A 27,990-nucleotide genomic window follows, 5' to 3' on the forward strand; every position below is an offset into this window, starting at 1 on the left:
GTGAGGAGTTCCACAACCCGTGACTTCACACCCACATCGTCTGCTACTTCCGGTACAGGCAAGGCTTTTTTTTTAGCGACCAAAAGTTGCGATCTTTGTCGTCTATGTTCTCTACTAAATCCTTTCAGCAAAAATATGGCAATATCGCGAAATGATCAAGTATGACACAGAATGGACCTGCTATCCCCGTATAAATAAGAAAATCTCATTTCAGTAGGCCTTTAAAATATTAGCAATAAGAAAATAGGATTAAATACATTTTTCCATTTGGATTTTTTTATCTTGTGCTTGTCTTTATCTGTTCATTTGTGTCGTACTTGCAATATTCATCAAACATATCGTAATTTGTTAAATTCCCAATTGTACTTCAACAATTATATCATAATTTGTTAAAGTGCCACTAGGTGTGGCAAAATTTGTCCTCTGCATTTGACCCATCCCCTTGTTCACGTCCTGGGAGGTGAGGGAAGCAGTGGGCAGCAGCGGTGCCGCCCCCGGGAATCATTCTGATGATTTAACCCCCAATTCCAACCCTTGATGCTGAGTGCCAAGCAGAGAGGTAATGGGTCCCATTTTTATATTCTTTGGTATGACTCCGCCGGGGTTTAAACTCACAACCTACCGATCTCAGGGCGGACACTCTAACCACTAGGCCACTTTACAAACTCACAAATGTTTAATTAAATGCAAAAATTCTCACTTTTATTGTTTCAAAACCGCTTTTTCAACATTGTATTTTAATTAAAAGCCTAATGTTTTTTGTAATTGTATCAATAAAGGCTTTAAAGGCCTACTGAAATGACATTTTCTTATTTAAACGGGGATAGCAGGTCCATTCTATGTGTCATACTTGATCATTTCGCGATATTGCCATATTTTTGCTGAAAGGATTTAGTAGAGAACATTGTCGATAAAGTTCGCAACTTTAGGTCGCTAATAAAAAAGCCTTGCCTTTACTGGAAGTAGCAGACGATTTGCGTGTGACGTCACTGGTTGTAGGGCTCTTCACATCCTCACATTGTTTATAATGTGAGCTTCCAGCAGCAAGAGCTATTCCGACCGAGAAAGCGACAATTTCCCCATTAATTTGAGCGAGGATTAAATATTCGTGCATGAGGATATTGAGAGTAAAGGACTAGGGAAAAAAAGTTAAAAAAAAAAAAAGGCGATTGCAGATGCTATTACACACATTTACTATGATAATTCTGGAAAATCCCTTAACTGCCCATTGTGTTAGTGTTTTAGTGAGATTAAACAGTACCTAAAGTCGCAGGGGTGTGGCCACGGGTACGTGTGTTGACTCCGTGTCTGAGGCAAGTCACGCTGCTGGAAGCTCCGCTGTTGTTGCCGCATGTCGCAGGTAAGAGCGAACTTATTACCACAATTTTCTCACCGAAAACTGCTGGTTGACATTTGACTTTGACTTCTCCATTATTAATTGAACAAATTGCAAAAGATTCAGCAACACAGATATCCAGAATACTGTTTAATCATGCGATTAAAGCAGACTACTTATAGCTTAGATTGGGCTGGAAAATAATGTCCGCCACAACCCGAGATGTCAAACGCACGCGTCAGCATACGAGTCATCATACCGCGACGTTTTCAACACAACACTTAGCCGGAAATTTAAAATAGCAATTTAGTAAACTAAAAAGGCCGTATTGGCATGTGTTGCAATGTTAATATTTCATCATTGATATATAAACTATCAGACTGCGTGGTCAGTAGTAGTGGGTTTCAGTAGGCCTTTAAGTACCGTATTTGTTGGACTATAGAGCGCACTGGTATATAAACCACACCCACTAAATTTTAGAAGAAAGAAATGTTTCCTTATGTTAGCCGTATCGGACTATAAGTCACAGATATGTACACTGTGAAATGAGTATAATTGAAATATTTTTTAAATGTTTATTTACATACCTTAATTGTTTCCAAATAACACGTCAGTAAAACAGCCGATCAAACAAAACAGAAGTCATGGCATGGACACACTAGCTGCGCAAGCGAGCTCTCCAATCAGCTAAACAGACTAAATAACTCCACGGTGATGTTTTTTGTGAATTTACTGAGGAACTTGTGAAACTGAAACAATGCAAAAAAAAATGCCATTGTAAGTTAATACTAACACAAACACTTGTAAACGTGTTGATTACATTACAACAGCATGTGCAAATATGCAGGTAAACACTCCTATAGACATCACACATGGGACGGTTTAGTAAGTAAAAACTGTTATAGTTCAATTGTGAAACCTACAAACGTTGCTTGGAATGATGAATGAAGAATGCTTTCAAGCAGAAATGCTATGGACGCTTTTACTTCGAAGACCTCCTCAATCCCACCAACACGTCTTCCTATGAGGAAGCAGTGCCTGGGGAATCTGTGGTGGACTCTCCTATTTCTGGGGCTGAGGTCGCTGAGGTAGTTAAAAAGCTCCTCGGTGGCAAGGCCCCAGGGGTGGATGAGATCCGCCCGGAGTTCCTTAAGGCTCTGGATGCTGTGGGGCTGTCTTGGTTGACAAGACTTTGCAGCATCGCGTGGACATCGGGGGCAGTACCTCTGGATTGGCAGACCGGGGTGGTGGTTCCTCTCTTTAAGAAGGGGGACCGGAGGGTGGGTTCCAATTATCGTGGGATCACACTCCTCAGCCTTCCCGGTAAGGTTTATTCAGGTGTACTGGAGAGGAGGCTACGTCGGATAGTCGAACCTCGGATTCAGGAGGAACAGTGTGGTTTTCGTCCTGGTCGTGGAACTGTGGACCAGCTCTATACTCTCGGCAGGGTTCTTGAGGGTGCATGGGAGTTTGCCCAACCAGTCTACATGTGCTTTGTGGACTTGGTGAAGGCATTCGACCGTGTCCCTCGGGAAGTCCTGTGGGGAGTGCTCAGAGAGTATGGGGTATCGGACTGTCTTATTGTGGCGGTCCGTTCCCTGTACGATCAGTGCCAGAGCTTGGTTCGCATTGCCGGCAGTAAGTCGAACACATTTCCAGTGAGGGTTGGACTCCGCCAAGGCTGTCCTTTGTCACCGATTCTGTTCATAACTTTTATGGACAGAATTTCTAGGCGCAGTCAAGGCGTTGAGGGGTTCCGGTTTGGTAACCGCAGGATTAGGTCTCTGCTTTTTGCAGATGATGTGGTCCTGATGGCTTCATCTGACCGGGATCTTCAGCTCTCGCTGGATCGGTTCGCAGCCGAGTGTGAAGCGACCGGAATGAGAATCAGCACCTCCAAGTCCGAGTCCATGGTTCTCGCCCGGAAAAGGTTGGAGTGCCATCTCCGGGTTGGGGAGGAGACCCTGCCCCAAGTGGAGGAGTTCAAGTACCTAGGAGTCTTGTTCACGAGTGAGGGAAGAGTGGATCGTGAGATCGACAGGCGGATCGGTGCGGCGTCTTCAGTAATGCGGACGTTGTACCGATCCGTTGTGGTGAAGAAGGAGCTGGCCGGAAGGCAAAGCTCTCAATTTACCGGTCGATCTACGTTCCCATCCTCACCTATGGTCATGAGCTTTGGGTCATGACCGAAAGGATAAGATCACGGGTACAAGCGGCTGAAATGAGTTTCCTCCGCCGTGTGGCGGGGCTCTCCCTTAGAGATAGGGTGAGGAGCTCTGCCATCCGGGAGGGACTCAAAGTAAAGCCGCTGCTCCTCCACATCGAGAGGAGCCAGATGAGGTGATTCGGGCATCTGGTCAGGATGCCACCCGAACGCCTCCCTAGGGAGGTGTTTAGGGAACGTCCAACCGGTAGGAGGCCACGGGGAAGACCCAGGACACGTTGGGAAGACTATGTCTCCCGGTTGGCCTGGGAACGCCTCGGGATCCCCCGGGAAGAGCTAGACGAAGTGGCTGGGGAGAGGGAAGTCTGGGTTTCCCTGCTTAGGCTGTTGCCCCCGCGACCCGACCTCGGATAAGCGGAAGATGATGGATGGATGGATGGATGGATGGATGGATGGATGGATGGAGGTACATTTTCAACTCACAGCACCTGCAGTGAGTGTACTCGTCTAACAGATGGCGCCACACACCATTTCAGTCCTCTGGGTTTTATGAAAACTTTTCAACACGAAATATTGTAGCAATTAGCAGGGAAAACAATTCTTAAATTTGCAGCACTTTTTTTTATAAGCCGCAGGGTTTAAAGTGCAGGAAAAAAAAGTGGTAGCTCGTAGTCGGGAGTCAGTATATAATGCTAGTGTAAGTTATTTTTTTGAAACCTTTATTTTGTCAGTGCAGTCAGACCAAGTGTTGTTGTGAAAGGGCAAAGAGTGCGGCTGTTCTGAGCTTCAAGCTGCCTTGATTTGCTTGATTTGAATAATATGAAACTATACATATCGCATGTTCTGATTAATTATAAGGAACTCTGATTATTTGTAATTATTACATTTGCGTGAATAACTTGATACGTACTATTATATGGTGCTTTATTATAGTGAAGGACACGCAAATGTTTAATTGCGTTTATGGCGGAAGGATCTGTGTAGTGATAAGGTTTTGGACACTGAATTATGGGTATGGCAGAATGGAGCCACACAGTTTTTTCGTCTGTCTTATGTCTCGATGCATTTTTCCTGTCACATCGTCGTCGTCTTGACATCTTGGAATGATGAAGTTTACAAGTAAATGCGTCACAAACAAGCTAAGGCTTCTTTCGGAAACTACACAACCCTTCGATGGCCTTTTTGAAACTAGCGACGTCGTCCTGATTAGCAACTTGCTCGTGTCACTTTGATAGTTTCTTTTTGAAACCCCTTTAAATGGCATGCTGTGTTTGTGTCGTTTGCAGCCCGTGTTCAGCCCTCTGGAGGGAACCAAAATAACGGTGAATAACTTGCATCCCCGGGTGACGGAGGAAGACATCGTGGTGAGTAAACGCCACCAATCTGCGCGTCCGGCATTCCACGCTGCCATTTAGTGACTCACTGTATACTTTGTCCTCTCAGGAGCTGTTCTGCGTCTGCGGTGCCCTGAAGCGGGCGCGCCTGGTGAAGGTGGGCGTCGCTGAAGTTGTGTTTGTCCGAAAAGAGGACGCCGTGAGCGCGTACAGGAAGTACAACAACCGCTGCCTGGACGGTGGGTGTTGTTTAAAGATTGCTGGTGTATGGAAACACAATCCGTCATCACTTTTAGTGTCGTATGGTATACCGGTACTTGTATAGTATCGCGGTACTAATGAATCAATAACGGTACTATACTCTCTTTGAAAAGTACCGGTTGCTCCACTTATTTATTTTTTTAAATGAGCATGACGACACGTCATGACATTGCTGGTTTTACGAGTAAAGGAGCATGTTCTGCTGCGCACACGTACGGAGTACTTACAAGAAGACACAGCGTGTAAACCGAAAAGGGAGAACGGACGCATTTTGGTCGAAAAAGTAAAGATAATGGTGAAGTCATAACACTGAAACACCCTCAGGAAGATGTGCTTTAAAACATGGCTAGCGAGCTAGCAGCTAACAATCATCTGCAGTCGGCAGTGTTTTAGCTACTTCTAAATGACTAATCCTCGCCTCCATGGCAACAAAGAAAGTAAGTTTCTTACATGCACCATTATCACTGGAGCACAAGGAATGGCTAAACATGCTTCACTACACGCTGTAGGAGGATACAATAGCTCACCACTAACTAGCTAGCACTACTGAATGTAAACAAATGCCATGGGTGGATCTCCACCTAACAGCCACTGTAAGGATACCAAGTCCAGTAGTATATCTGGGGGGCGGCATGGCGTAGTGGGTAGAGCGGCTATGCCAGAAACCTGAGGGTTGCAGGTTCGCTTCCCACCTATTGACATCCAAATCGCTGCCGTTGTGTCCTTGGGCAGGACACTTCACCCTTGCCCCCGGTGCCACTCACACTGGTGAATGAATAAAGAATGAATGATTCGTGGTGGTCGGAGGGGCCGTAGGCGCAAACTGGCAGCCACGCTTCCGTCAGTCTACCCCAGGGCAGCTGTGGCTACAGATGTAGCTTACCACCACCAGGTGTGAATGAATGATGGGTTCCCACTTCTCTGTGAGCGCTTTGAGTATCTAACAATAGAAAAGCGCGATATAAATCTAATACATTATTATTATTATTATTATCTAGTCCAGGGGTCACCAACCTTTTTGAAACCAAAAGTTACTTCTTGATTACTGATTAATGCGAAAGGCTACCATTTTTTTACACACTTAAATAAATTGCCAGAAATAGCCAATTTGCTCAATTTACCTTTAATAAATAAATATATATATATATATAAAGGGTATTTTTGTCTGTCATTCTGTCATACATTTTTTTTCCTTTTACGGAAGGTTTTTTGTAGAGAATAAATGATGAAAAAAACACTTAATTGAACGATTTAAAAGAGGAGAAAACACGAAAAAAATTAAAATAAAATTTTGAAACATAGTTTATCTTCAATTTCGACTCTTTAAAATTCAAAATTCAACCGGAAAAAATGAAGAGAAAAAGTAGCTAATTCAAATCTTTTTGAAAAAATTAAAAAAAAGAATTTATGGAACATCATTAGTAATTTTTCCTGATTAAGATTAATTTTAGAATTTTGATGACATGTTTTAAATAGGTTAATATCCAATCTGCACTTTGTTAGAATATATAACAAATTGGACCAAGCTATATTTCTAACAAAGACAAATCATTATTTCTTCTAGATTTTCCAGAACAAAAAATTTAAAAGAAATTCAAAAGACTTTGAAATAAGATTTAAATTTGATTCTACAGATGTTCTATATTTGCCAGAATATTGTTTTTTAATTTTAATCATAAGTTTGAAGAAATATTTCACAAATATTCTTAGTTGAAAAAACAGAAGCTAAAATGAAGAATTAAATCAAAATGTATTTATTATTCTTTACAATAAAAAAATATATATATACTTGAACATTGATTTAAATTGTCAGGAAAGAAGAGGAAGGAATTTAAAAGGTAAAAAGGTATATGTGTTTAAAAATCCTAAAATCATTTTTAAGGTTGTATTTTTTTTCTAAAATTGTCTTTCTGAAAGTTACAAGAAGCAAAGTAAACAAAATTAATGAATTTATTTAAACAAGTGAAGACCAAGTCCTTAAAATATTTTCTTGGATTTTCAAATTCTATTTGAGTTTTGTCTCCATGAATTGATTAACGTGGACCCCGACTTAAACAAGTTGAAAAACTCATTCGGGTGTTACCATTTAGTGGTCAATTGTACGGAATATGTACTGAACTGTGCAATCTACTAATAAAAGTATCAATCAATCTTAGAATTAAAAAGGTCGAGAAAGCGAGATCAGCGCTAGTAAATAAATAAAATTTAAAAAATAGAGGCAGCTCACTGGTAAGTGCTGCTATTTGAGCTATATTTAGAACAGGCCAGCAGGCGACTCATCTGGTCCTTACGGGCTACCTGGTGCCCGTGGGCACCCGTGTTGGTGACCCCTGATCTAGTCGATACTACTATAACATCAATGTTTTTTAGCGTCACAAAATCTTTTTTCCTTTTTTAAATGCATATTATGTTTATAAACTCAGTAAATACGTCCCTGGACATATGAGGACTGTGAATATGATAATAAGAATAATAGATTTTATTTGTAAAAATAATTTTCCATTGAGCAAACAACCTCAAAGTGCTACAGTGTATTAAAAAAAATTAATGAAAAGATAATAAAAATAAATAAAAACTAGAATGAGCATGCATATATCTATAAACTTGCAATAATAAACATCTATATATTGTACCATAAGATTTTTTTGTTAAAATAAAGCCAGTAATGTTTTTTGTGGTGCCCTTTATTTACAAAAATAACGAAAAGAGTGGAAATACATTTTGGTACCGGTACTAAAATATTTTTGAATGGGGACAACCCTAATCACGTTGTTTTTCACCCACTCACAGGTCAGCCCATGAAGTGCAACCTTCATATTCAGGGAAATGTCATCACTTCTGATCAGCCTATTCTCTTGTAAGTAACCACTAACCAACATCATCCTTGAATCTGCTACTTAGCCATTTTAAGATGTTCAACACTCCACTGCCCTCTGGTGGCTAAATTAGATAGTGCAACCCCCCCAATTCTTCACGTTTAATGCGTCAAGTAAACCGTGACAAATGTGGCCATATGAATCCCCTTCTCACTCTGTATATGTTGCTATATTATTTTTTTACACAGAAATATTGTTTTGTTTATTTACTTACCTTGTTTCCAAAAGGAGAATAAAAAATGCTTTAAGAACCGTGTTTTCTGGACTATAGAGCGCACAAATATATAAGCCACGCCCACAAAATTTTAGAAGAAAAACATATTTTTACATATATTAGCCGCACCGGACTATAAGTCCCTGATATATACGTTGTGTAATGAGTTATTTACACAGACATATTCTGTAAATGTAATACATTAATTGTTTCCAAACAGCGACTGTACACGGCAATAAAACGGCTAATCAAACAGAATAGAAGTCATGGTCATGGACCCACTAGCTGCGAAAGCCAGTTTTCCAATCAGCTAGACAGACTCAATAACTCCACCGTGACGTTTTGATGAATTTACTAAGGAATTTGGGAAACTGAAACGATACAAAAAGAATGCCGTTGTAAGTTAATATTAACACAGACACTTTTAAACGTGTTAGCATATTAGTTAATGCTAACACCGCTAGCTTGATTACGTTATATGCATGAAAACACTCCTACAGACAGGACACTTAGAGTAAGTGTGACTTGTTTTAGTTATATTGTACAAACGTTACTTAGAGTGATGAATGAAGAATCCATCCGAGTTGAAACGCTATGGACGGTTCAAAGCTTTAAACAGCAGGAAACACTTGTCGGCATTCACCCAGCTTCATTTGCAGTGAGCGAACTCGTCCAGAAGGTAGTGCCCTAGCACAAACGATAACACACCATTTCAGTGTCTTTGCACGTGTCTAAAGAAATGGTTTTATAAGCCGCAGGAAAAAAGCAGCGGCTTATAGTCTGGAATTTACTTCAAACGTGACACAATATTTTCTGCCTTTTTGCCTATAGGCGGCTTAGCGACACCCCAGGTGCTGGCAGCGCACCCAAGAAGGACGGCCTGCCCGCCTCCCTGTCACGTTCCGCCAGCCAGCGAACGTCTCAGCCGACCGCCGAGGTGGACCCCCAGACCATCCTCAAAGCCCTGTTCAAGTCCACGGCGCAGTCCACCTCCACCACCGAGCCCGCCGGCTCGCAGTCCACCGCCTTCCGCATCAAGATTTAGGTCCAGTCTGGTACCGCGCTTGAAAAGTCCCCCTGCATCCTCTGTGGTTTCCATCTGGTCAGCGGTCGATCCACACGCTCATAGTTAAAGGATTTTACACACTGAACATTTCTACTCTAAAGTGATGGAATGTGGATATTCAATAATCTGTTTTGCTTGTTGTGATGTCATTCAACTGTTAGTTTGCAAGATGGACCAGTTTTTGTTTTTGTTTTCCTCCTCAGATCACATTTGGTTTAAATTGGTTATAAATTTGATGTTTTTACTACTACAGACAGGCACCACTATGTGAAATCCACCTAAACAGGAGGTGTTTGTCACTCAAAGGTGTGGACGTCATTCAGGTTTGCCAGCTAAAAGTCAACAAAATAGCCCCGAATGTTTCGGTATACACCAGTTTTTCTAAGACAAAAGATTCACTAGAATTTATTGGTTATGTAAACCAGTGACCGGATACTCCTAACATTTGAATTGTGTGGCATTCGTTTATATCTCCCTTTTGTTAAATGTTGCTCCTCTTCTGTTTCATACTGTAAATTACGTTGCTTATGATTTGTCCGTTCAGAGCAGACTGGAGAGGTCAGACATCATTAAAAATGTAGCTTTGTAGACTTTGTGCAGGACTTGTTTTTGTTTCTTTTCCTGTGACATCTGACAACCTGTTGGAATATGTCGCCTGCTGGCAAAAACACTTAAGCATGTTTTTCATTAAAAAACAAGGATACTAATAGGTGTGCATTAATTATATAGACAAACGTATTTGGGTTTATACAGAAGAAGGGAAGTCACTTCATCCAAAAAGTTGGTGGGATATTTCTTATGGACAGAGCTTTAAGTAGGTATTCTAGAAAAGTTGGAAGCTTACAATATAAAATATTACAATTGTAAAAAATTGTCCTTTTCTACAAATTCAGCTTTCTGAAACCAGTTTTACATACAAAATTTGAATAGTGTGCACATTTTATTTATTTTTAAAAGTATAATGCAAAAAAGCGTCATAATTTTTTTATGGGTTTCAGTGGCAATAGTTGTGAAAATCTGATTAAAAGAAAATACACGCTTGAAAAAGGGACAAAAATAAGCTCTCAGTGGATATTGTTTTTACCAAAATGTGGGAATTTAACTGACTTTTGTTCTTTTTGTTGCGATGTATAATAGAAATATGTATTTTTTCAGAGCTTAATTTTAACAATATAATACAAAAAAAACTGCGTCATTCAGAATGCCAACAAGAAAAAGCTATAAATGTTTTTAAATGTGTACATAAATATTTTTACTAGACTTTTAAGTTGAAAGTAAGGAAGCCCGTTTCCGCCACTAAAAAAATATCCCAATGGTAAATCGTAATTATGATATAGTAAGTAATAGGGCTACTTAGGTCGAAATTGTCATATAAAAATTCATAATTAAGAGATGAACGTCGAAATTGTGATATAAAACGTCAAAATTGTTGGATGAAAAGTCGGAGCAATTATAAGAAAATAGAAATGATGAGATAAAAAGTTACAATCACTAGTTTAAAAGTAATAAAAATCCGAAATATACATTTTTATTCCTCACGACTTTTTATATCATAATTTCGATTTTATTTTTTACCTGATAATTTTGACTGTTTTACCGCACAATTTCGTTTGTCTCATTTAAATTTTTGATCTCATACGTATTACTTATTTTTTAAAATCTCATATTTTATTCGTGTTTGACATTGTTTATAGAGTTAGGCGCAAAAAGTGTTCAATTTCGGTCTGTAACATTGTCAATTTATGAATGTACACTTGTTTATGATGTAAAACATTACTAAGTTGACCACTGACCGAAGAAAATTATAAACTAAAAATAATGACTTTATCTCATAAATTTGACTTTTTATCTCATGATTATGGTTTTTAAGGGGAATAAACAACAAGGAAAGAAAGTAAAGAAACGGACTTCCGGACTTCCGGACTTGGTTTGAGTTTTACTTCCGGTGTGAAAAGTCACAGCAAGATGGCGACGCCACAGAACAGCCATGCCAACGGCAAGGCTTGTGTTATTCCAGGAGGCTTTACAGGTATTTTCACAAACTGCTTAGATTTAGTCTAATAATAGATGTAAATGATTAACTAACATGAATGTATATGTCATTTAGGATTAAATATGTAATAATTTAATCTTCTAACGAATCGGACAAGACCCGGTCGTGGAAGAACTGCAATCTGCCTAACTTTGTTTGAACTCAGCTTTTGTATTTCTCTCCTTTTATTATTGCAGTGTTGCCCATCAAGTTTTACCCCTACTCCAACACACAACACAACTTGTACGTGAAAGAGCACAAAGTTCGGGAAGAGAAAAGTTCCTACAGACCGCTGGATAAAACCTTGTTTGTCCTCAACATCCCCCCGTACTGCTCGGAGGTACACCCCGCTCACTAATCCTGAGTATTATAACATCAACTTGTGTTTAAATAACAGCAGACAAATGTGGGGTTTTATGTATTTTTGTGTGAACAGTGCACTGCTAAAAGTCAGTGTTCAAAAACAAGAAAAACAAAAATTAGTTTTTTTTACTAAGCAAAATTATCTGCCAATAGAACAAGAAAATTCGGCTTGTCCAGCCTTTCTAAAACAAGTAAGATCAGCTAACCTCAATGAACCCCCCAAAATATCTTAAAATAAGTATATTCTCACTAATAACAGTGCACTTTTCTTGGTAGAAATGCAGCCAGGGTCCTGACTACGCTGTTCGTGTGTAGTACTCTGCGTTCATTCAATGACATGGGACACGGGGCTGGTTCAACTTCTCACATTCAACTTTATTCCTGTATGACAGTGACATGAGACACAATATGAGTGCAATGATCATCTCGTCTCCACATAACTCCTCTCGCGGTGAGGAACGGCGCAGATTCGTTACTCATACAGTAAAGTAAACAAACATTTCTAACATGGCGGACAAACACACACATACCTGTATGACAGTGACATGAGACACGATATGAGTGCAATGGTCATCTCCTCTCCACATAACTCCTAACACACACACAAAAAAAATACATTGAGCATGTAGGCTACAACATGGAGGACCCACGCACACACTCATTCACTCACGCACATAGAGGTAAAAGTCTCCTGCTCTCGCTCAAAAGGGCTATTTAAAACACGCCACTACACAAAGACCTCCTTAAATATATCTCAAAACATTTGCACACCAACATTCTTCCATTAATTTCGCATTTAAACTCAAGAAATATGCTTTGTTAATCCCAGAGCAAAACAATATACCTCTCGCAGTGAGGAACGGCGCAGATTGGCGGGAAAGGCAGCTACGCACCGTCATATCCTCAGACTTTCAAAATAAAAGCTCAGATTTGTAAAAATAAAATAAATACAAAAATAAATCCACAGAAACTTAAATTATATTACTGATAATCCATATTTAAAGTAAAAAGAAACTAAAACACATCAACTGATGGATTTTGGTGAAATTAATAACAATAATATGAAAAAAAAATGCTGTTTCCTTTTTCTATCGGTTACAGAAAAACAAAAGAGACCTTTTTGCTCAATATGTAGGAAATATTCTTAAATTAAAGGCCTACTGAAATGAGATTTTCTTATTTAAACGGGGATAGCAGGTCCATTGTCATGTGTCATACTTGATCATTTCGCGATATTGCCATATTTTTGCTGAATGGATTTAGTAGAGAACATCCACGATAAAGTTCGCAACTTTTGGTCGCTAATAGAAAAGCCCTGCCTCTACCGGAAGTCGCAGATGATGACGTCACCCGTGTGAGTGCTCCTCACATCCTCACATTGTTTTTAATGTGAGCCTCCAACAAAAAGTGCTATTCGGACCGAGAAAACGACAATTTCCCCATTAATTTGAGCGATGATGAAAGATTCGTGTTTGAGGATGTTGATAGCGAAGGGTTAGAAAAAAAAAATCAAGTTAAAAAAAAAAGGTAATTGCATTGGGACAGATTTAGATGTTTTTAGACACATTTACTAGGATAATTTTGGGAAATCCCTTTTCTTTCTATTGTGTTGCTAGTGTTTCAGTGTGTTTAATAGTACCTGATAGTCGGGGGGGCGTGTCCACGGGTGTGTTGACGCCGAAGTCGACGGCAGCTGTATGGACGGCACAAGCTCAGCAGATCTCCGGTAAGTGGCGACTTTTTACCACAATTTTCTCACCGAAAACTGCTGGTTGACATTTGGTCGGGATCCATGTTCGCTTGACCGCTCTGGTCCATAGGAAAGCTTCACCTCCGGGAATTTTGAACAAGGAATCACCGTGTGTTTGTGTGGCTAAAGGCTAAAGATTCCCAACTCCATCTTTCTACTCTGACTTCTCCATTATTAATTGAACAAATTGCAAAATATTCAGCATCACAGATGTCCAAAATACTGTGTAATTATGCATTTAAAGCAGACGACCTTTAGCTGTGTGTGTGCGCAGCGCTAATATTTCCTTACGGTCCGTGATGTCACGCGTACACGTCATCATTCCGCGACGTTTTCAACAAGAAACTCGAGGGAAATTTAGAATTGCAATTTAGTAAACTAAAAAGCCCGTATTGGCATGTGTTGCAATGTTAATATTTCATCATTGATATATAAACTATCAGACTGCGTTGTCGGTAATAGTGGGTTTCAGTAGGCCTTTAATGTCGTGTTGAAAACGTCGCGGTATGATGATGCGTATGATGACACGTGCATTTGACGTCACCGGTTGTAGCGGACATTTTCCAGCCCGATCCAAGCTATAAGTAGTCTGCTTTAATCGCATGATTACACAGTATTCTGGACATCTGTGTTGCTGAATATTTTGCAATTTGTTCAATTAATAATAGAGAAGTCAAAGTAGAAAGATGGAGGTGGGAAGCTTTTAGCCTTTAGCCACACAAACACGGCCGGTGTTTCGTTGTTTAAAATTCCCGAAGATGAAGCTTTACAATGGATCAGAGCGGTCAAGCGAACATGGATCCCGAGTACATGTCAACCGGCAGTTTTCGGTGAGAAAATTGTGGGAATAAGTTGCCTCTTACCGGAGCCATCAGCTGAGATTCCGTCCTGCTGCAGCTTTGTGACTTCCCTCAGAGACTCTGGCGTCAACAAACCCGTGGCCACACCCCTCCACTTTCAGGTACTTTTTATCTCACTAAAACACTAGCGACACAATAGGCAGATAAGGGATTTTCCAGAATTATCTTAGCAAATGTGTCCTAATAACATCTGAATCGCTCCCACTGCAATCGCCTTTTTTTTTTTACTTTTTTTTTTTACTTTTTTTTTTTTTTTCTAGTCCTTTACTCTAAATTTCCTCATCCACGAATCTTTCATCCTCGCTCAAATTAATGGGGAAATTGTCGCTTTCTTGGTCTGAATAGCTCTAGCTGCTGCTGGCTATGATTGTAAACAATGTGAGGATGTGAGGAGCCCTACAACCCGTGACGTCACGTGCACATCGTCTGCTACTTCCGGTAAAGGCAAGGCTTTTTTATTCGTGACCAAAAGTTGTGAACTTTATTGTCGATGTTCTCTACTAAATCCTTTCAGCAAAAATATGGCAATGTCACAAAATGATCAAGTATGACACATAGAATGGACCTGCTATCCCCGTTTAAATAAGAAAATCTAATTTCAGTAGGCATTTAAGTAAATGCTAGTGCCATTACAGTGTTTCCTTCAGGAAATGTGTTAGTTAAGGTGGTGACTCTCCAGGGGGAGGGGACCGGGGAAGTGATGGGTGGGTTTTGTAAGGATCGGTGTATCTCGGCCTGTCGCCATCACGTTTCCACCTCGTCGCTGCCACTACAGCCTGGGGGGGCAATAGACTACAGACAGTGGTGATGTAGGCCGGCTTCGTCGCGTGAAGTAGCCTAAAATTTTTGGTTGTGTTTTCCACTCTATTTGCTGAATGGCAATTTACGATATATATATCTCGATATTTTTCCGTAAAGTAGAAAAAAACAGTCTTAGTTACCTGATATACTAAAATAATGACTTACAAAGTCAAATCAATGACTTACTGTAAGTAAGCGTTTGCAGTAAGCATTTGAAAAAAAGAGTTAAAAATGGGGCCACATGCTAACATATGCTCAACTCCATCCATCCATTTGCTACCGCTTGTCCCTTTTGGGTTCTCTGCTTAATTTATTACAGCATTTGGGAAGCCTGTAGTTGATTGCCATTTAAAACTACGCTGCTACAGTACTAATTATTTACGTAACTATAGCTGAAAAAATAGTACAATAGCAGTAAGAGAGACTATGTGGTTCTCAAATGGGGGTACGCGTACCCTTGGGGGTACTTGAAGGTATGCCAAGGGGTACGTGAGATTTTTTTAAATATTCTAAAAATAGCAACAATTCAAAAATCCTTTATAAATATATTTATTGAATAATATTTCAACAAAATTTGAATGTAAGTTCATAAACTGTGACAAGACAATATTCGGCGTTGACAGCTCCATTTTTTTGTGGACATGTTCCATAAATATAATAATAATAATATTAGATCTTATTTGTAAAAAAAAAACTTTACGATGAGCAAACAACCTCAAAGTGCCACAGTGTAAAAAAATAGTAATAATAAAAAATAAATAAAATATAAAACTAGAAACAGCCCAATAGCTAGAACCAGCATGTATGTCTATAAAAAGGCTTTTTTAAAAAGTTGGGTTCTGAAGCCTTTTTTAAAAGCATCCACGTCAAATATTGACATTAAAGACTTATTTTTTTGTAAAGAAATGTTTAGAATTAAGTTCATGAATCCAGATGGATCTCTATTACAATCCCCAAAGAGGGCACTTTAAGTTGATGATTACGTCTATGTGTAGAAATCTTTGTTTATAATTGAATCACTTGTTTGTTTTTCAACAAGTTTTTAGTTATTCTTACATCTTTTTTCCAACTAGTTCAAGAAAGACCACTACAAATGAGCAATATTTTGCACTGTTATACAATTTAATAAATCAGAAACTGATGACATAGTGCTGTATTTTACTTCTTTAACTCCTTTTTTCAACCCAAAATTCTTTGCTCTGATTAGGGGGTACTTGAATTAAAAAAAAAATTCACAGGGGGTATATCACTGAAAAAAGGTTGAGAACCACTGATTTAGACCACAAAGTTTTAAATGAAGAAAATGGGAGCAAAAGTGAGTATATAATTTAAACCAAGTGTTTTCCTTGTTTAGTCTTTTTTCTACAATAAATATAATGAATTTAGTTCCACAAACATTTGAATCGTGAATTCCTGTTCCCATTAGTTCCAATGTGTGTCTTTCAGGGCGTCGTCAAGGAACTCTTCTCCCAGTTTGGCTTAGTTACGTCTGTGGAGTTAAATGAGCATCCGGGATCCTTTCACTCCGGCGCCAAACCGTCCCGATACTTCAAGCCCGCCCAGAAGCAGGTCTTTATTTTTCACTATCAGGATTTCATTTTCTCAAAACAAGTCCTCACCATACTTGCCAACCTTGAGACCTCCGAATTTGGGAGATGGGGGCTGGAGGTTGGTGGCAGTGGGCGGTGTATATTGTAGCGTCCCGGAAGAGTTAGTGCTGCAAGGGGTTCTGGGTATTTGTTCTGTTGTGTTACGGTGCGGATGTTCTCCCGAAATGTGTTTGTCATTCTTGTTTGGTGTGGGTTCACAGTGTGGCGCATATTTGTAACAGTGTTAAAGTTGTTTATACGGCCACCGACAGTGTGACCTGTATGGCTGTTGACCAAGAATGCATTGCATTCACTTATGTGTCTGTGAAAGCCGCATATATTATGTGACTCGTACACTGTTTGTATGGAAGAAAAGCGGACGTGACGACAGGTTTAGAGGACGCTAAAGGAAGAGCCTTTAAGGCACGCCCCCAATATTGTGTTCCGGGTGGTAATCGGGAGAAATTCGGGAAAATTGTTGCCCCGGGAGATTTTCGGGACGGGCACTGAAATTAGGGAGTCTCCCGGGAAAACTGGGAGGGTTGGCAAGTATGGTCCTCACTGTCCCTTTGTCATGTTCCTAGTGCTTCAAAGTGGGCTACGTCGTCTTCCGGGCTTGCTCCGGCATCGCTGCGGTGAAGTCGCACCCTTTTGACGTCCCTTTGGTCGTCTGCTCCACGCAACCCGGGGTCAAAACCGGAGTACGCAGTGAGTCAACGGTCAGGGTTATTATTATCTCCCCGTGTTTCTTTCCGACGTTTTCACCCCTCGGCAGAATGGATCCAGCAGTACAAAAACAACCTTGTGCAGCCGGACAGACTCCAACACGTGGTCGACAACCTCATGAAGAACTTTGACCTCAAAAAGGAAAGGGTAAGCGCCCCCCCCCCCCCCCCCCCCCCCTTGACTCCGCCGCGGTGCCTTAACGTGCTTGTTTGTACCAGGAAGAGGAGCAGCAGAAGCTGGAGGCGGAGCAACAAGAGGAGGACCAGGGGGGCTGGGTGAAGGTGACCAAGGGTCCCAAGGGCGCCAAGGCCCGGCCCTACAGCGAGGCCGCCGACGAAAGGACGCTACGGAAGGAGAGGAGGAAGAAGAAGAGGAAAGAGCTCCTCAACTTCTACGCTTGGCAGCACAAAAACACGCAGAAAGAACGTACGTTTTTTTTCAATATATATATTCAGCCTGCGAAAATACTGGATAAAAGCTTATTTTTTAATCCTAAATTCACATAGATTCTTTGGGCAGGGAAAGTATTCACACCCCTTCAAATGTTGTACTCTTTCATTGCAGACATTTGCTAAAATCAAAAAAGTTAATTTTATTTCTCATCAATGCACACTCTCCATCTGGATAGAAAAAAAACATAATTTTCACCAAATGAATTAAAAAGAAACACTGAAATATCACGTTGATAAGTATTCAGGCTCTTTGCTCAGTACTTTGTTAATGCCATAATCTTGGCACACCTATCTTTGGACACTTTCAACCATTCTTCTTTGCAGCACCTCTCAAGCTCCATCAGGTTGGATGTGTCGGTTTTCATCCAGGATGTACATTGTGCACTGTACATTGCTGCATTCATCTTGCCCTCTATACTGACTAGTCTCTGCTGAAAAGCATCCCCGCAGCATGATGCTACCACCACCATGCTTCACTGTCGGGATGGTACTGGCCTGGTGATGAGCGGTGCTTGGTTTGCCCCAAACATTCACGCCAAAGACTTCAATCTTATATTAGAATTTAGTTTCTCATGGTGTGAGGGTCTTTCGGGTGCATTTTGGCAAACCTTTTACTAAGAAATGGCTTCCGTCTGGCCTGATTGGTGGGTTGCTGCAGAGATGCTTGGTCTTCTGGAAGGTTCTACTCTCTCTTCAGTGAGCTTCGGGTTCTTGGTCACCTCCCTGACTAGACTAAAATGAATATTGAGCAAAGGGTCTGAAGGAATTAATTATTAACCTATTTTAAATCTTTGATTACTTGACAGTATAATTGCTGCAAGTATGCCACCATCTTGTAGACAAGTAATTCAGGTTAATGACCGAACCAGGCTCCTTTCGAGCTGCCACCTTATCGTGGTAGAAGAGTTAGCGTGTCCCAATGATCCTAGGAGCTATGTTGTCCGGGGGCCCCTGGTAGGGTCTCCCAAGACAAACAGGTCTTAGGGGAGGGATCAGACAAAAAGCAGCTCAAAGATCTTTATGAATGGTACAAATGAAGCGCCTATATTTCCCTCGACCGTACGCGGGTCACCGGGGCCCCCTTCTGAAGCCAGGCCCAGAGGTGGGGCACGATGGCGAGCGCCCGGTGGCCGGGCCTGTCCCCATGGGGCCCGGCCGGGCTCAGCCCGAAAAAGCAAAGTGGGTCCCCCCTCCAATGGGCTCACCACCCATGGGAGAGGTCATAGAGGTCGGGTGCGGTGTGAGCTGAGCGGCAGCCGAAGGTAGGGTACTTGGTGGTCTGATCCTCGGCTACATAAGCTAGCTCTTGGGACGTGGAACGTCACCTCGCTGGGAGGGAAGGAGCCTGAGCTGGTGCGTGAAGTGGAGAAGTTCCGGCTAGATATAGTTGGACTTACTTTGACACACAGCAAGGGCTCTGGAACCAGTTCTCTCGAGAGGGGTTGGACTCTCTTCCACTCTGGCGTTGCAAGCAATGAGAGGATACGGGCTGGGGTGGCAGTTCTTTTTCCCCCCGGCTCAAAGCCTGCACGGTGGACTTTAACCCAGTGGACGAGAGGGTAGCTTCCCTTCGCCTTCGGGTGGGGGGGACATGTCCTGACTGTTGTTTGTGCTTATGCATTAAACAGCAGCTCAGAGTACCCACTCTTTTTGGATTCCCTTGAGGGAGTACTGGAGAGTGCTCCCTCGGGTGATTCCCTTGTTCTGCTGAGGGACTTCAACGCTCATGTTGGCAACGACAGTGAAACCTGGAGAGGCGTGATTGGGAAGAATGGCCGCCCAGATCTGAACCCAAGTGGTGCTTTGTTATTGGACTTCTGTGCTAGTCACGGACTGTCCCTAACAAACACAATGTTCAAGAATAAGGGTGTCCATATGTGCACTTGGCACCAGTACACCCTCGGTCGCAGTTCTATGATTGACTTTGTAGTTGTGTCATCGGATTTGCGGCCTCATGTTTAGGACACTCGGGTGAAGTGAGGGGCAGAGCTTTTTACTGATCATCACCTGTTGGTGAGCTGGCTCCAATGGTGGGGAAGGATGCCGGACAGACCTGGCATGCCCAAACTCATTGTGAGGGTCTGCTGGGAACGCCTAGCAGAGTCTCCTGTCAGAGAGAGTTTCAATTTCCACCATCAGAAGAACTTTGAACATGTCACGAAGGAGGTGCTGGACATTGAGTCCGAGTGGACCATGTTCCGTGCCTCTATTGTCGAGGCGGCTGATTGGAGCTATGGCCGCAAGGTGGTTGGTGCCTGTCGTGGCAGTAATCCTAGAACCCGCTGGTGGACACCAGCGGTGAGGGATGCCGTAAAGCTGAAGAAAGAATCCTATCGGGTCCTTTTGGCTCATGGGACTCTAGAGGCAGTGGACAGGTACGGACAAGTCAAGCGAAGTGCGGCTATAGTGGTCGCGCAGGCAAAAACTCGGGCATTGGAGGAGTTTGGTGAAGCCATGGAAAACGACTTCCGGACGTCTTCAAAGCGATTCTGGACCACCATCCGCCCCCTCAGGGGGGGGAAGCAGTGCACTTTTAACACCGTGTATAGTGAGGATGGTGTGCTGCTGACCTCTACTGCGGCTGTTGTGGATCGGTGGAGGGAATACTTCGAAGACCTCCTCAATCCCACCAACACGTCTTCCTATGAGGAAACGGTGCCTGGAGAATCTGTGGTGGGCTCTCCTAATTCTGGGGCTGAGGTTGCGGAGGTAGTTAAAAAGCTCCTCGGTGGCAAGGCCCCGGGGGTGGATGAGGCTCTGGATGCTGTGGGGCTGTCTTGGTAGACAAGACTCTGCAAAACACGTGGACATCGGTGATTGGCAGACCGGGGAGGTGGTTCCTCTCTTTAAGAAGGGGAACCGGAGGGTGAGTTCCCACTATCGTGGTATCAAACTCCTCAGGTCTATTCAGGTGTATTGGAGAGGAGGCTATGCCGAATAGTCGAACCTCGGATCCAGGAGGAACAGTGTGGTTTTTGTCCTGATCGTGGAACGGTAGACCAGCTTTATACTCTTGGCAGGGTCCTTGAGGGTGCATGGAAGTTTGCCCAACCAGTCTACATGTGCTTTGTGGAGAAGGCATTCGACCGTGTCCCCCGGGAATTCGGGTGTGGAGTGCTCAGAGAGTATGGGGTATCGGACTGTCTGATTGTGGCGGTCCGCTCCCTGTACGATCAATGTCAGAGCTCGGTCCGCATTGCCGGCAGTAAGTCGGACCCATTTCCAGTGAGGGTTTGACCCCGCCAAGGCTGCCCTTTGTCACCGATTCTGTTCATAACCTTTATGGACAGAATTTCTAGGCGCAGTCAGGGCGTTGAGGGGATCCTGTTTGGTGGCTGCAGGATTAGGTCTCTGCTTTTTGCAGATAATGTGGTCTTGATGGCTTCAAATGGCCAGGATCTTCAGCTCTCTTTGGATCGGTGCGCAGCCGAGTGTGAAGCAACTGGGATGAGAATCAGCACCTCCAAGTCCGAGTCCATGGTTCTCGCCCGGGAAAGGGTGGAGTGTCATCTCCAGATTGGGGAGGAGATCTTGCCCCAAGTGGAGGAGTTCAAGTAACTCTGAGTCTTGTTCACAAGTGAGGACAGAGTGGATCGTAAGATCGACAGATGGATCAGTGCGCCGTCTTCAGTAATGCGGACGCTTTATCGATCCGTTGTGAAGAAGGTGCTGAGTCGGAAGGCAAAACTCTCATTTTACCGGTCGATCTACGTTCCCATCCTCACCTATGGTCATGAGATTTGGGTTATGACCGAAAGGACAAGATCACGTGTACAAGCGGCCTAAATGAGTTTCCACCGCCGGGTGGCGGGGCTCTCCCTTAGAGATAGGGTGAGAAGCTCTTCCATCCGGGAAGAGCTCAAAATAAAGCCGCTGCTCCTCCACATCGAGAGGAGCCAGATGAGGTGATTTGGGCATCTGCTCAGAATGCCCCCCGAACACCTCCCTAGGGAGGTGTTTAGGGCACACCCGACCGGCAGGAGGCCACGGGGAAGACCCAGGACACGTTGGGAAGACTATGTCTCCCGGCTGGCCTGGGAACGCCTCAGGATCCCCCGGGAGGAGCTGGACCAAGTGGCTGTGGAGAGGAAAGTCTGGGCTTCTCTGCTTAGGCTGCAGCACCTGAGACCCGACCTCGGATAAGCGGAAGATAATGGATGGATGGATGGACCGAACCAGGATCAAAAGTGGAAACCTTCATGGATAAATTAGAGGAAATGATTATTGGTCCATATAAAAATAGAATTATCGTGATTTGTGGAGATTATAATATTGATCTTCTAAAGGTAGATTCACATAAACAAACATCAGATTTTTTAGAAATATTATATGTAAAAGGGCTGTACCCATTAATTACAAAGCCTAACAGAATAACCACAACTAGTGCAACCTTAATAGACAATATCTTCAGGGATGGGAATTTTCCGCGGATCCGCGGAATTCCGCCAATTTTGGCGCCGCCAGGGTTGTTTTTGTCTCTGCATTAGAGATGCGCGGATAGTAGGGGTGTAACGGTACGTGTATTTGTATTGAACCGTTTCGGTACGGGGGTTTCGTTTGTAAAAATAAGTCTTCACAAGCTGCTCTGCTTTCTGCCTCTGTCTGAGCAGCAAGCATATTCCCGCCCACACAACCATCTGATTGGTTACATACAAAGCCAATCAGCAGTGCATATTCAGAGCGATGTAACGGCCAATCAGCAGGGCATATTCAGAGCGAAGTAACAGCCAATCAGCAGGGCGTATTCAGAGCGATGTAGTCAATGCGTCAGCATCAAGCAGATATTCGTTTAGCAGGGGAGCAGCGGACTCTCCCCAAATCATAAAAAAACACTTCCCAGTCACAACTATTAAAAACATCACTATGAGCCCGTTGACCTTTTAGAAACTTCAACTCACAGTTCTGGCTTGAGGTGAAGGCTATTTAGCTTTTAGCGTAACGTTAACTCATTTTGCGGTGTGTGCGTGCGTGCGTGCGAGTGCGAGTGTGTGTGTGTTAGGGGCAGCAAAGCCCTGTCTGTTATTTCATTGAACTCCATTGTGTTGCTATATTACTATTTTTTCAGCTATAGTTAGATGAATCATTAGTAATGTAGCAGCCTAGTTTTGAATGGCAGGGTCCCTGCTATAACATGTTGATACAAATATAACATTTACATAATAAAAGTCGGCTTCACGGTGGAAGAGGGGTTAGTGCGTCTGCCTCACTATACAAAGGTCCTGCAGTCCTGAGTTCAAATCCAGGCTCGGGATCTTTTTGTGTGGAGTTTGCATGTTCTCCCCGTGAATGCGTGGGTTCCCTCCGGGTACTCCGGCTTCCTCCCACTTCCAAAGACATGCACCTGGGGATAGGTTGATTGGCAACACTAAATTGGCCCTAGTGTGTGAATGTGAGTGTGAATGTTGTCTGTCTATCTGTGTTGGCCCTGCGATGAGGTGGCGACTTGTCCAGGGTGTACCCCGCCTTCTGCCCGATTGTAGCTGAGATAGGCGTCAGCGCCCCCCGCGACCCCGAAAGGGAATAAGCGGTAGAAAATGGATGGATGGATGGATGGATGGATGGATAATAAAGGTCAACTACAGGCTTCCCAAATGCTGTAATAAATTAAGCATGATGAGTTGACTTGAAACTGTTTAATCAAAGCAACAACTTGACGCAGTTTAATGTGGATTAACGTGGGCAGAATTATTATAGTGTTCCCAATGTTAAAAGGATAAAGCCATTGTTTACAAATTTGGTAAATAAATAACACAAAAATTTATATTTTGTTGTTTTCTTACTGTACCAAAAATGAACCGAAGCGTGACCTCTAAACCGAGGTACGTACCGAACCGAAATGTTTGTGTACCGTTACACCCCTAGCGGATAAACAATTATATCATCCACAACCGCATCACTAAAGTCGTCATCCACCCAAACCAACATTTTATCAAAGCCACAACCGCCCGCCCCCCACCCGTTGTTATATATCTAATACAGACGATGCAAGGCATTAGTGAGGTTAGAAAGTGTAACTCCCTCCAAAAAGCATAGACACAATGGCTTTCTTGAACTGATTCATTTGAAGGCTTCCTTTCCCTTCAAATTCACCTTGAATACTGTAATAAATAAAGCATGTTACAAACGTAAAAATAATAACTTGCACAGCATGTGGATCAAACATTTTACCAAGAAAATACCAACAAATGACAAATACCTCGTTGCCCATACCCGGAAGTAGCTTCCTTACATCCGTCGACAGACCAAACGAGACACTTCAAAATAAAAGTATGTTCACATACTGTTTCAAAGAGTGCTGCTCGTTTTTCGTATGTGGGTAACAACATTCAACTATTTATAAATGGTTGATTTATATAGGTTAGTAAGGTAAAGTGTTGTACCTGACAAGTTTCGGCTACCTTGCTTCTGCAGCCTTCATCAGAGGTGCCACGTGATGTTAGCGTGACGTGTTATATGCCATCAAGTGTTGTCAGGTACAACACTTTACCTTAATAGCCTATAGAAATCAACCATTTATAAATACACGTCAGTAGGCTAAATGAACCTCTTCAACATAACATTTAACTATGTATATATATTTCAGAATGGTTCAACCGCCACCCGCCCGAATCCATTTAAAATCTATTTTTTCGTCATGTCACCCGCCCGACCCGCGGTTTATCCGCGGACTCCGCGGATGAGACCGCAAACCGCACATCTCTACTCTGCGTTGACCTAGTTATCAGTACAAGGCAGAGAATTCCAAATAATCCAAAAGTGTGCAAGAATTTAATATATGTGTAAACTCTTATACATAAATTTCATCACATGGTACATTTTTATGAAAATATTTGCTAAAAAATTTGAAATTTTGGTCAGGAGAATATTGTTAGATTTTGTGTCAAAATAGCAGGAAATGTATCCTAAGCTAATATAGATTTCAAAATTTTTCTGGGGGCGCATGCTCCAGACCCATCCGGCCTTCCGCAAAACGGTGTTTTAGGATTAAAAAAATTTCGGCTGATTTTGTAAATCTTCATTCCCATCCCTGTATCTTTACAAGTGTTTTAGGGATTCAGATCACTACTGGTTTAGTGATAAATGACATAAGTGATCATCTGCCTATATTTGCAATATTTGACTATCGATTCCCTAAAAGAACATATCATCAAATACTTAAGAGGAAAAGAAGAGTCAATCATATTAACATATTATCTTTTTTTAAATATCTCGGTAGTTCTGTTATCCTTGTCCTATTCCCTATTGCTTTATTTAAAATATTTCATGTAGCCTATACAGAGGGGCAAAAAAGTATTTAGTCAGCCACCGATTGTGCAAGTTCCCCCACTTAAAATGACGACAGAGGTCTGTAATTTTCATCATAGGTACACTTCAACTGTGAGAGACGGAATGTGAAAAAAAATCCAGGAATTCACATTGTAGGAATTTTAAAGAATTTATTTGTAAATTGTGGTGGAAAATAAGTATTTGGTCACTTCAAACAAGGAAGATCTCTGGCTCTCACAGACCTGTAACTTCTTCTTTAAGTAGCTCTTCTGTCCTCCACTCATTACCTGTATTAATGGAATCTGTTTGAACTCGTTATCTGTATAAAAGACACCTGTCCACAGTCTCAAACAGTCAGACTCCAAACTCCACTATGGCCAAGACCAAAGAGCTGTCGAAGGACACCAGAAAAAAAATTGTAGACCTGCACCAGACTGGGAAGAGTGAATCTACAATAGGCAAGCAGCTTGGTGTGAAAAAATCAACCGTGGGAGCAATTATCAGATAATGGAAGACATACAAAACCACTGATAATTTCCCTCGATCTGGGGCTCCACGCAAGATCTCATCCCGTGGGGTCAAATGATCATGAGAACGGTGAGCAAAAATCCCAGAACCACACGGGGAGACCTGGTGAATAACCTACAGAGAGCTGGGACCAAAGTAACAAAGGTTACCATCAGTAACACACTACGCCGACAGGGAATCAAATCCTGCAGTGCCAGACGTGTCCCCCTGCTTAAGCCAGTGCATGTCCAGGCCCGTCTGAAGTTTGCCAGAGAGCACATGGAAGATACATCAGAGGATTGGGAGAATGTCATGTGGTCAGATGAAACCAAAATAGAACTTTTTGGTATAAACTCAACTCATCGTGTTTGGAGGAAGAAGAATACTGAGTTGCATCCCAAGAACACCACACCTACTGTGAAGCATGGGGGTGGAAACGTCATGCTTTGGGGCTGTTTTTCTGCTAAGGGGACAGGACGACTGATCCGTGTTAAGGAAAGAATGAATGGGGCCATGTATCGTGAGATTTTGAGCCAAAACCTCCTTCCATCAGTGAGAGCTTTGAAGAGGAAACGTGGCTGGGTCTTCCAGCATGACAATGATCCCAAACACAACGCCCGGGCAACGAATGAGTGGCTCTGTAAAAAGCATTTGAAAGTACTGGAGTGGACTAGCCAGTCTCCGGTACTCAACCCCATAGAAAATCTGTGGAGGGAATTGAAAGTCTGTGTTGCTCGGCGACAGCCCCAAAACATCACTGCTCTTGAGAATATCTGCATAGAGGAATGGGCCAAAATACCAGCTACTGTGTGTGTAAACCTGGTAAAGACCTATAGTAATCGTTTGACCTCTGTTATTGCCCCAAAAAAAGGTTATATTACAAAGTATTGAGTTGAATTTTTGTTGTTGACCAAATACTTATTTTCCACCCTAATTTACAAATAAATTCTTTAAAATTCCTACAATGTGAATTCCTGGATTTTTTTTTTGTCTCTCACAGTTGAAGTGTACCTATGATGAAAATTACAGACCTATGTCATCATTTTAAGTGGGAGAACTTGCACAATCGGTGGCTGACTAAATACTTTTTTGCCCCACTGTATAGGCTACATGAAATATTTTAAATAAAGCAATAGGGAATAGGACAAGGCGAACAGAACTACCGAGATATTTAAAAAAAGATATGTTAATTGAAAACAAAGATATTCATTAAAACACCTTTAATATGTCAACAAAAACGGCAAAATAAATAAATATAAATTATATACTGTATATATAAATGTATGTTTATATATATATATTTATATATATGTATATGATATATGTGTGTATGTATATGTATATATGAGGTAGATCACCTCGACTTGGTCATTTATTAAGTAATTGATTAACGTTGAAAAACTTATTGGGGTGTTACCATTTAGTGCTCAACTGTATGGAATATGTACTGTACTGTGCAATCTACTAATAAAAGTTTCAATCAATCAAATCAATGAATCCCTACTGAGCCTACGGTGCTGTTAAGTTATTGTAGCTCAATGTGCCTTTTTTTTTTTTTTTTATGTACTATTATTGAAAATATATTATTGTTTTAGTTGCTTAATAGATATTCCTGGCTCTGAATTTGTTCATTGCCATTTTTATGTTTTTGTGCATTACTTGTTGCCGTAATCAGGTTACTCATCAGATACTCAGTACTTGAGTAGTTTTTTCACAACATACTCTTTACTTTTACTCAAGTAAATATTTGGGTGACTATTCCTTACTTTTACTTGAGTAATACATCTCTAAAGTAACAGTACTCTTACTTGAGTACAATTTCTGGCTACTCTACCACCTCTGTTTACTGTATAGGGTAACATTTTAACGTGCTCCCTAATTATCAATTTTTTGTTCTCTTTTCCAGATATTGCTGAGCTGAGGAAAAAATTTGAGGAGGACAAACAGAAAATTGCTCTCCTGAGAGCTCAAAGAAAATTCCGGCCCTATTAAAACGTTATTGTGACGCTCATTTTGGTCACATGACATGCCTGAACATTGCTCCCATCCACCTGCTTACATTGGCAAGTAAAAAATATCCCAACCTCAGAGCTTCCAGTTGAAAACAAACAAAATTGCAGACAAGTTGCATCATGGTCCGTTGTGCGGAACATTTCCTTGGCAGAGGTCGGCAATTTTTCCATTTTCTCGGAATGTAAAACTGTTGAGGAAGTTTGTCATTGGGGAAATGTGTCGTTTTCGAAATGGACACCAAAATGATCTTTTGTGGTCCAAACAGGAACATTCCATCACTCATGTAAGCAACTTGATCAGGTCTTATTTATAAGCTCGTGTCATAAAAATGTGGAGAATTACTGTTTAGTGTGCTTTTTTCATGGAATGTTAATAAGTAG

At 41.8% G+C, this 27,990-nt stretch overlaps 2 protein-coding genes across 2 annotated transcripts in view; both read left to right on the forward strand.

Moving 5' to 3' along the window:
- Positions 1 to 9,839, forward strand: part of LOC133541264 (polymerase delta-interacting protein 3-like) — an 11,545-nt gene extending 1,706 nt beyond the window's left edge. The window contains exons 4-7 of the mRNA XM_061884554.1: positions 4,787 to 4,864; positions 4,944 to 5,073; positions 7,886 to 7,952; positions 9,017 to 9,839. Of these exons, the coding sequence (XP_061740538.1) occupies positions 4,787 to 4,864; positions 4,944 to 5,073; positions 7,886 to 7,952; positions 9,017 to 9,230 (489 nt within the window). The 3' untranslated portion in view covers positions 9,231 to 9,839. The remainder of the gene's footprint in view (positions 1 to 4,786; positions 4,865 to 4,943; positions 5,074 to 7,885; positions 7,953 to 9,016) is intronic.
- Positions 9,840 to 11,153: 1,314 nt separating this feature from the next.
- On the forward strand, positions 11,154 to 27,951 carry LOC133541375 (ribosomal RNA-processing protein 7 homolog A-like). The gene is made up of 7 exons (XM_061884762.1): positions 11,154 to 11,280; positions 11,481 to 11,623; positions 16,504 to 16,626; positions 17,231 to 17,354; positions 17,422 to 17,519; positions 17,591 to 17,798; positions 27,504 to 27,951. The coding sequence occupies exons 1-7, from the start codon at positions 11,217 to 11,219 to the stop codon at positions 27,587 to 27,589; spliced, it is 846 nt and encodes a 281-aa protein (XP_061740746.1). The 5' UTR covers positions 11,154 to 11,216; the 3' UTR covers positions 27,590 to 27,951.
- Positions 27,952 to 27,990: the final 39 nt, after the last annotated feature.

This window comes from Nerophis ophidion, linkage group LG23 (genome assembly GCF_033978795.1).
Source record: "Nerophis ophidion isolate RoL-2023_Sa linkage group LG23, RoL_Noph_v1.0, whole genome shotgun sequence".
Classification (NCBI taxonomy): Eukaryota; Metazoa; Chordata; class Actinopteri; order Syngnathiformes; family Syngnathidae; genus Nerophis; species Nerophis ophidion.